Source organism: Rattus norvegicus, chromosome 13 (assembly GCF_021556685.1).
Source record: "Rattus norvegicus strain SHRSP/BbbUtx chromosome 13, alternate assembly SHRSP_T2T, whole genome shotgun sequence".
Classification (NCBI taxonomy): Eukaryota; Metazoa; Chordata; class Mammalia; order Rodentia; family Muridae; genus Rattus; species Rattus norvegicus.
Window position 1 is genome coordinate 68,920,081 of NC_141546.1, and position 9,799 is coordinate 68,929,879.

At 49.7% G+C, this 9,799-nt stretch overlaps 1 protein-coding gene across 1 annotated transcript; it reads left to right on the top strand.

The window, feature by feature from the left end:
• Positions 1-1,388: 1,388 nt before the first annotated feature.
• Positions 1,389-9,254, top strand: Zfp648 (zinc finger protein 648). The gene is given in 2 exon segments (NM_001398756.1): positions 1,389-3,776; positions 6,662-9,254. A coding segment is annotated over 1 exon segment (1,605 nt). The 5' UTR covers positions 1,389-3,776; positions 6,662-6,717; the 3' UTR covers positions 8,323-9,254.
• The last annotated feature ends 545 nt before the right edge of the window (positions 9,255-9,799 follow it).

Below are 9,799 nucleotides of genomic sequence, written 5' to 3' on the forward strand. Positions count from 1 at the left end.
TTCAGGCTTCTCCCTCAATGGCTCCTTTCTTCCCTCTTCCCAGACAAGCACGCAGGGCCTTATTTGCACCACTGCCAAGTTGGACAGTTGGGGGGGGGGGTCGGAGAGGGGATGCTAGATTTTAAAGAACTGCAAACAGAAACTAAGACAATACACTCCTTGTTTGCATACATGAAGTGCTGGATAGATTGATAGATTCCAGAAGTTTTATTTTTTTTATTTACTGTGTATGCTTTTAGTGTGTGTTTTTGTATGTGCTTATGTGGGGATAAGTGTGTGCATACACACATGGAGGCCAAGGGTCAAATTTGAGTGTCTTCTTCGATTGCTTCTCTACATTGATTTTTTTTTCAGCATCTCTCAATGGCCTGGAACTTACCAATTAGGCTAAACTGGCTGGCCACAAAACCCGAAGAATCCTTCTGCCTCTGCCTTCTCCGTATATGGATTATAGATGTTCAGCTATATCTGTCTTTTTAGGTGCATGCTGGGGATCCAAAGTCACATGACAAGCATTTTACTGACTAAGATTCCAGAAGTCCTCAAAAGAAGGGCAGAATGTGGTCTGGGCCAACTCTCCATGCCTTGTGGCCCTTAGTGGAAGCTCATGGAGATGAAATGATACAGTGGATATGTTTGCAATGTGCAAAGTGGGCAAAGGATCCAGGGAACAAAATATCCTGGAACTCAGTTCTCAGGAGCCACGGACCCTCTGTGTGCAGGCCATTCATATAGTGAAGAATCTCATGCAGAAAAGATACAAAACATTTGGCTCAGGGGGCATAGTAGGACAGACACTCAGGGACATAAGGGGTTTGCATACCTCATGATGTAGGCAGCATCCAGGCCACTTCAGGTTCTACTTATCACAAGGATGCCTGCCACATACCATCGAGATGGTAGTCATGCTAACATATCCTGAAAACCAAAGAGGCATCTGGGAAATTTCATGGCATACAGAAATTAGTCAGTGGTTATTCTTTCCTGAAAGAGAGACAGAAGCACAAACAGTTCAGGTTAATGAGAATGGTCTAGATGGGCAGAAGTCATGGCAGTTAAGTGCAGGAACAAGGATATCTTCCAGGGTAGTGATTGCCAGGGCCTCACACAGTCACATGACTCTGGGTATAGGAATTACAGGTTTCCTGGGTGGGGATGGGAAGATGAATCAGAAATCAGGCAAAGGCCATATGTCTTAGGGTTTTATTACTGTGAACAGGCACCATGTCCAAGGCAACTCTTTCTTATAAGGATGACATTTAATTGGGGATGGCATAGAGGTTCAGAGGGTCAGTTCATTATCATCAAGGTTGGGAACATGGCAGCATCCAGGCAGGCATGGTGCAGAAGGAGCTGAGTGTTCTACTGACTTCCAGGGAGCTAGGATGAGGGTCTTAAAGCCCACACCCACAGTGACACACCTACTCCAACAAGGCCATACCTTCTCCAACGGGGCCATACCACTCCCTGGGCCAAGCATATAAAAACCATCACACCTTGGTTAACAGTGAAGATCATGGTTAGGGTTGTAGCTCCAGCAGTCAAGTACATATTTGGCACGAACAAGACCAAGTTTAATCCCTGATACCACAAAGAAAAAGGCTAGGGAGATGTCTCAGTTGTTAAGAGCACTAGTTGCTCTTATAGAGGACTCAGGTTTGGCTCCTGTTGACTACATGGCCGCTTACAGCCATCTGTAAGCGTCCCAGTGATCGGATGACTTCTTCTAACATCTGTGGGCACCAGGCATACGTGGTCGTGTACAAACATAAATGCAGGGACAACACTCATATACAGAAAACAAATAAATCTTTAAAAATATACATGCAAAGAAAGAGAGCAAAAACCCTAATATGTGTGATTTTGGAGAACATACTTTGGTAGGCTGGGCCTCAGTGTTCACAAGCTTTAATGAGGTCACTGGTAGTGACCACTTCAAGGGAATGTGGTGAAGATTAGTGGAGATGCTAGGGTGCTGTACCAGCATAAGTTGAGTCTTAGAAGTAGTTAGTGCTTGGTGATCTGCCATACACAGTCCAGCTCCAGCATTCGTCTCCTTGGGCCACTTCACAAATCAACGAACAATTCACTACTTTCCTGTACGCATCCAAACCCGGAAGCCTGAAGGATATGGACACGTGAGATACTTTGGACTTTGGACAAGTGTTGAGATGTGGGCTTCCTGAGCCCCCTTTGGACTATGCCTCCTGCCTCTAATGTCATGCCTGCAAAACACCAAGGAGCAGAGAGTATTCTACTCTCTGGATCACCTGCAGAGCACTATGGTCAGGTGGCGGTGTTCCTATCAGAATTGTAGCATCAACAAGGGCCATAAGGGCATAAAACCAGCCATGTTATCCAGAAACCAGCAATGTCAGCATAGTATCAAAAGCAGCCAACCAGCCTCCCTTCACGTCCCCTTCTCTCTTCTCTTCTCTTTCCTCCAACACCGATCTAGAACTCGGTTGTTAAGAGCACCAGTCGCTCTAACAGAGCAACTTCACACTTGAGATCCCTTGCCTCATCCTCTGAGGGCTGGCCGAACAGGTGCACTCGACCACATATCATTTTACCAGCTATTTCTTCTGTGTACTCAACCATGTTCCAGACACATCGCTGGGCTCTTGCCATGTATTATTAACTTAATCCTCCCCCAATGATGATGATGATACTATCCTGATCCACACTTTTTAGTTGAGGAGCTGGGGACTCAGATATTTAATAGCTTGCCCAAGGTCAACCTAGTGAAATCCAAACCCAGACCTTGAACCTTTCTGTCCACCAGCATTAATTTTGGCCACATAGTGACATCACAAGTAGCTTATTACAAATTTTAATGTCCTAGCACTCACTCTAATAAAAGAATATTAGGTGTGTGGGGTTTTGTTTGTTTGTTTGGATTTTTAAAAAAAGCATATTAGTTTTGAGTGCCCATAATTCAGAACTACTGAGCCTTGCATCCTGGGTCAACTACTCTCTTCATAATAGAGCCAGAGTAGTCCTGGAATCTGTACCACTAACCATCTCCCTGTACATCATGCATCATCTAAATTGCTGTGAACATTTCTTCAGCCAATAATTGGACCAATAAAAGAATTTGAGGACTACCCCCCAGCCCTGTTCAACCCACAGCTCTGTACAGGTAGTTACTAGATAGGGGAGGAGGTGGGTACTGGAGTCGGGGAGAAGGTGGGCATTAGAGGGAGGGGAAAGGTGGGTACTAGAGGGAGGGAGAAGATGGAATCTAGAATAAGGATGAGTTGGGGGGTTTAGGGTGAGGAAGGGGTGTTATGGGTTTTTTCTTGAAATGTTCCCCTAGAAAATGGCATGAAATTGGAGGTTCACAAGCACAGCAGGGCAGGAGTGAAGGAAGAATGGCTTGCTCTGTGGGAGGAAGGAGTGAGTACAGACAGGAGGCCCAGGGCCACCTGCAGGAGGACTGAGAGGCCTCTGAGGAGGGAGTGGAAGGGAGGAGAGCCAGCTGTGGCAGGAAGGGAAGGCGGGAACTGAGGGAGCCTGAGGTTCAGCTCAGTTCAGACAGAGAGAGGGCAGCCCCAGTGTATTTCCCAGGCTGCTCTGTGGATGTAGGCAAGAAGGTTGAGTGTATTACATCAGCCCCATCTCCTGAGCCTCTCTCTGAAGCTGCTGCATTGGACACAAAAGGCTGAGATACAGAGACATCGTCTCTGATCGTAGGAAACTCTGGTTCCAGTAGCTGAGAGGTGAGACAGAGCCTGGGCAGGGTGCTCCACACCATCGTCGCCTGCATTTTCCAGGTAAGCAACTGTTTATGTGGAAGTCAGAGGTAAAGGGCAGGGGCCTAGGCAGAGGAGGAGGTGGGAGGTGGGAGGTGGGAGGTGGGAGGTGGGAGGTGGGAGGTGGGAGGTGGGAGGTGGGAGGTGGGAGGTGGGAGGTGGGAGGTGGGAGGTGGAAGGTGGCTGGAGTTGGAGAAAGCTGGAAGGAGTGCAGGGAGAGGAGCAGGGGCTAATGCAGAAGCAGGAACAAGCCCTAGGTAGGCTTCTGAAGCGTGTCTGGGTAAGGAGTGGGAGAACTGGGGCCTGCCCCAGGTCCACGATGGCTGATGGGTGTGGATGAAGTTCAGCAAAGGGCTGTGTTCTCATGGCCTCAGAACCAGTACATCCGCAGTTCTAGACACACCTTTTCAGCCTTGCTCTTCCTGAGAAGGTATATTTGTGTAGACTTTTTTTGTGTGTATTGTGTTGTCAGATAACCATACCCAAGTCCCCGATTTCCTCTTAGCCTTCTTCCTTGCTGAGAAAAAACAAAAGTCTTCAACTGCTTTGGAAAGGAGAAAGCCGGGTGACTGTATTCTGTGGGAATATGGCTTAGTAGAAAAGGGATTCTCTGTCAGGAAAGGGAATCTGCCCTGAGACTCCTGAGAAAGTTAAGCTAGCAGAACTGTACGTGATGCCCCAAGGAGGCTTACCTATGGCCCAGGGACAGGAACAAGACACAGCCTGTGGACAACAGGGCACATATAGGTGACAGATGGATAAGGTGAATGTTCCACAGAACTGACCGAGAGGAATATACACAGCATGCGCTCACAAAGAGAGGATGAGGCCTCAGGTACCTGTTTCATACAAGGCCAGCATCCATCCCTTTGTGCCCCAGCTGGGGCACTCCAGACCTGACCCAGCATGCTAGTCATCTGGAGTTTGCTACCAGTGTGTCTCTTCTGTGTGCTGCACATACACACATGGGCGTAGATGCTCTCCAAGATCCAAAATGCTGAAACATTTCCAAACTTGGTTGCTGGTCAAAACATACACCAGCCACACTCTGACATGCTATGAGCTCAGTGTATCAAAAGGAATACCCCTGGGCTTCAGGATACAGAGGGACATGAAATGCTGGACACAGACAGGTCTACTCTATGTCTCCTCTTAATCCACAGTTTCTGTATGCAAAGTAAGGAGGGAGGCTTCCTCTGTACCACCCCCCCTGCCCCCCCCCCCCCGGTCACTGGGCAGCAAGTAGGTGGGAGGACAGGTACAGGACATACCAAGTAAGAAGACAGTTCCTCTCATCCCTGCTGAGGTGGGGGTGGAGTGGTGCAGACAGTGAGGGACTTCGATGACAGTGACTGTTCAGTGACTAATATCCCTGGCCACCCGGAGCAGCAGTCTGTGCTGCATGCATCCTGACTCTCAACCAGCTTTGGCCTCTGTCTCCTGCAGAGGGCAATCTGGGTCAATGAGCACAGGGAGGAGTCCGGTGCTGAGCCAGCACAGCCAAGGTTCCTTGGCCCAGCAAACACAAGGGGCTTTGATGCCTGCAGAGAGCAGCAGCTCTCCCCCTCCAGGATGCTGTGGCTGCTTTTGGCATGGCCTAATCCCAGGGCAGGCCTTGCTCTGGAGGGCACAGCTAAGCAGTGCTTGGGATTCGATGTACAGCTGTGGAATTGGAGAGAAGGCCCTGAGCTGGTGTCTGTGAGCTGGGTGGCCTTGGGCAGGCAGGAAAACCTCATTAAAGTTCAGGGTCCTGTCTGTCAGATGAAGGGAAGATACAGTAATAGCAGCCTCTATCCGGAAGGTCTCTGGAAGGAGTGAGTAAAAATGTGTCTGGGAAATAGCGCAGAGTAAGTGCTCAGAAAACCGGGAAAGGTGGGACTCACTGTATCTGACCGGCATCCTTAATGCGTTCCCTCAAAACTAAAGCAAAACCACCGCACTGGCGGGTGATGAATTCCCAGGCCTACCCCAAGGCCCTCAGCAGTTTCCCTCCTCAGAAGCCATTCACCCACACATACACTTCCTGTTACCTGACATTCTTCACTTCATCTGCATCTTCAAGCTAAAGCAAAATTAAACTGAAAAAATAAAGCTCAGGTGGCGTCCACCTCTCACACCATGCTGTCCAAACTTTAAGTTCATGCTTGTCATGCTTGGGGGACATGTGGGTGTGTGAGCCATGGGGGTTCATATGGCCCACTTAGAGAAGTTAAACATTGACGCTAAAGATGAACATAGAGTGTAAATTCCCATGTATGTGTTTAAAATGGAACATATTAAACTCGAGGTGAACATCCCTTTCTCCCTGAGTGTCTCTGTTTACCTTCCACGGGAGTTAAGGCCTTTTTATCGGTTGTAAAGACCTTAAAGGCCTTGCTTAAGCAGACAGCTGGTTTGGAACCTGTCTGCTGTCTTATGTTATCACTCCATTTTTCTGGGGGGACCTTCAGAAGGGGTGGCCTACACAGCCCTGATGTCCGTTACAGGATAACACATTTGTCCTGTTGGCAGGGACATCGGGAGCTAACCTGGTTTTCCAACTGGAGGACACCATGAATATCTGAGTTGTCTTAAAGCCTGTTTTTTTTTTTTTTTTTTTTTACTGTTTCATCAAGCTCCTCAACCCCAGAGAGCATCCGTTTTACTAGTATTTGAGGTGTAAGCACCAAGCAAATTCCCCTACCTCCAGTTGTCTCTGACAGTGTTCTCTCTGGGCTTCTAGCAAGCACGATTTTCAAAGGGAAGATGGCAGTTTCAGCAGGATCTAGAACCTCCTTCATCCCATGATGTTCAACACTGTGAGCACTGTACCTGACATGGATATCAGAGCCATATGTCCTCTGGCTCTGAAGAAGATTATGTATACTCATTGTTGTTTGTTCCTCCCCTCCTCACACCTTCTGCAGGAGCTGGGAGCCAAGCAAAACTCTTTCTGGGAGAAGCAGGCATTAGAAGTGGCGCCATGGCACAGGTGGACTCCCAGGAGAGGTGGACCAAGGTGGCCCTTGGCGGCATGATTCGTGACAGCCAGACACTGAGCGTGAACTTGGAGAGTGAAGAAGAGGATGGTAGGGAGGGGGGCTCCCCAGTAACTCAGAACAACACTGACTTGCAGTTTGACACTCAGTCCTGCAAAGAGGAAGATAATTGGTCTGAGTGCTTCCGTGCTGGGTGTGTGGAGCAGAGACCTGGGAAGATACCTAGGAAGACCAACAACTGGGGGGGAAGGGGATGGAGGATCACCCAGACTCAAGACTCCCCGGGGTTACAGGAAGCTCTCGGTGCACCTTCTAGAAGTTTCTTATACAAGGTTCAGATGCAGCCTCTTAGGGACTCTGTGGGCAGTGACCGGGTCAAGAAGGAAAATAAAGACCCAGCCTCAGAAGCCCTGACCAGCTTCTTGGACACTGGAGGATCTTTTGGGACACAGAACAGTCTTGAGGCATCTTCCTTAGACAAGAACTCTCTGGAGCACTTTCCCAGGTTTGAGAGCACCCCAGCTCAGACATCATCCATTCCTGCCGGTCTGGCAGCAGGATTGGTAAAAGCACAGGGCAGTAGAAAAGCCCAGGGCCAGGTCGGCCCAGAAGGCAGCAGGCAGGAAGAGGAGGGTCCCGATAGGTGCGTGCAGGGCAGGCGGGCCTTCCAGAAGTCCAGCGAACTTCAGGTCTCTGCAGAACAACGTGGCATCAAACCCTATGTGTGCCAACTGTGTGGGAAGGCCTACTCCCATCGCAGCACGCTGCAGCAGCACCGGCGCCTACACACAGGTGAGAGGCCATACCGCTGTCCTTTCTGTGACAAGGCATACACCTGGTCGTCTGATCACCGCAAGCACATCCGCACCCACACTGGCGAAAAACCCTATGGGTGCCCGGACTGCGGGAGGGCTTTTGTGCGCTCCTCGGATCTGCGCAAACACCAGCGCAACATGCACAGCAACGACAAGCCCTTCCCGTGCGCTCAGTGCGGCTTGACCTTCAACAGGCCACTGTCCCTGCTGCGCCACCAGCGCACGCACCTGGGCGCCAAGCCCTTCCGCTGCTCCTGCTGCGGCCGCGAGTTCTCGGTGGCCAGCCGCATGGTGGAGCATCAGCGCGTGCACTCGGGCGAGCGGCCCTTCCCCTGCTCCATCTGCGGCAAGTGCTTCACCAAATCCTCCAACCTGCACGAGCACCAGACGCTGCACACCGGCCAGAGGCCCTTCAAGTGCGCCGACTGCGGTGTGACCTTCGCGCAGCCCTCGCGTCTGCTGCGCCACCAGCGCATCCACACCGGCGAGAGGCCGTTTCCTTGCGCCGAGTGCGGCCAGGCCTTCGCTCGTTCCTCCACCCTCAAGCGGCACCAGCAGACCCACTCTGGGGACAAGGACTTCCTCTGTGCGGAGTGCGGCAGGGCTTTCCGCATCGCCTCCGAATTGGCGCAGCACATCCGCATGCACAATGGGGAGAGACCCTACCAGTGTGAGGGCTGCGGGCAGACCTTCACCCGCTCCAGCCATCTCCAAAGGCATCAAGCCAAGCATGACACCTGCAAGGAGCCTGTCCCTTCCTCTTCCGATGAGTGAGAGCACCGGAGGCTTGCAGCCAAGGGAAGGGAATACACCCTCGACTTCACATCCTATTCTAACCTCAAAGCTATATTGCCAGCCCTGCTCACTGGTTACACCGTCCATTCTCTGGTTTCTGGGCTGTGGGGTGGTCCCCGTACTTCTTGCATTCCATGTGTTGTGAGACTATGTAATCTCCAGGATAGTGTCCAGGTGTGCAGTTTCACACTGCTTTCCTGCCGCTCAGAGGCCAGGAGCAATTGGGAAAGGGTAAGATAGAAGAATAGGGGCTGGCCAATAGTCCGATTCCTTAGGTAAGTAGATTTCAGTCAAGGAGAAGGTATAGAATTCTGTGCTAGCACGGATTCCATGGGTGCCCTGATGAAAAAGGTCTATTTTCTTCTTCCCTCAAAGCCGCATAAGGTATTGAGAAAGCCATCTTTAGAGAAAGATTCGTTTTTGATTTTTATATAAAGGAATCCTCAGAAACGATCCCTGTGATGAACAAAGTCAACCTGGGGGGTAACACAAGCCAAGCCAGACATCTCAACGTGTCACTTGACTGCTAAAATGATTTTAACCTTGAGGGAATGTGTCTGTGAGTTGGCTTTGAAGTACAGACGGCAAAAATGGGGGTTTGCGCCGCATCTGGGAGGCAGGGACTTCAGAAGTTCAGAACAGCCTCGGCATCCAGAAAAGAGACCCAGTGCTCTTACCGGAGGAGGTGGTAACTGGACCTCACCTGGGTCTCACCCATGAAGTTCACAGGTGTCTCCTCTCTGCTGCTTCTTCTCTTGTCCACAGGATTCAAACTTAAGCCACAAGTGTTTGTAGAGAATCAGTGAATTCCTTCAGATAAGGCACAGCCGGGTTCATTTAAATCCACCTGGAGCAATAGCCCGGTTTCGAGGAAATAAACTAAGGCATCCTTCTGTCCAGGTGCCAATGAACTTGTGTGTGTATGTGTGTGTGTCAATGCCATTAAAATTGTATGTGGAAGTCTTGATGCCTCATCATTACCCTCTAATGAATTTATTAAAAAATCTGCCCTCTCACAGTCATTTTTCAAAGTGCTGACTCAGGCAGTGATTGTCATAAAATCAGTGGTTTGTGGCTTTGGACCTCCACTTCAGGGAATCTGTAGCTTTGTAGAACATTTGATGCTGACAGCCAAATGACACTTATATGCCTTCCAAAATGCATCATATAGGAATTTCTATTTTTCAAAGGTTTTTTTTTCTATGTGTGTTATATTGGGTTGTGGGGTGTGTGTGTGTGTGTGTGTGTGTGTGTGTGTGTGTGTGTGTGTGTGTGTGTGTACTTACTGGTCTAGATAACCCAGGCTACATTCACTCTCTATTCAACAGGAGTCTTTCAGTAGATGTAAAAGAAGACTGGTTGGGACAATTTTCCTTAAAAATGTGACTTGCTTATGCAACAGCCATATGCCCACGCAGAGCTGTCTTCTGCCAGTCCCCACCTTATCTTTTGAGAC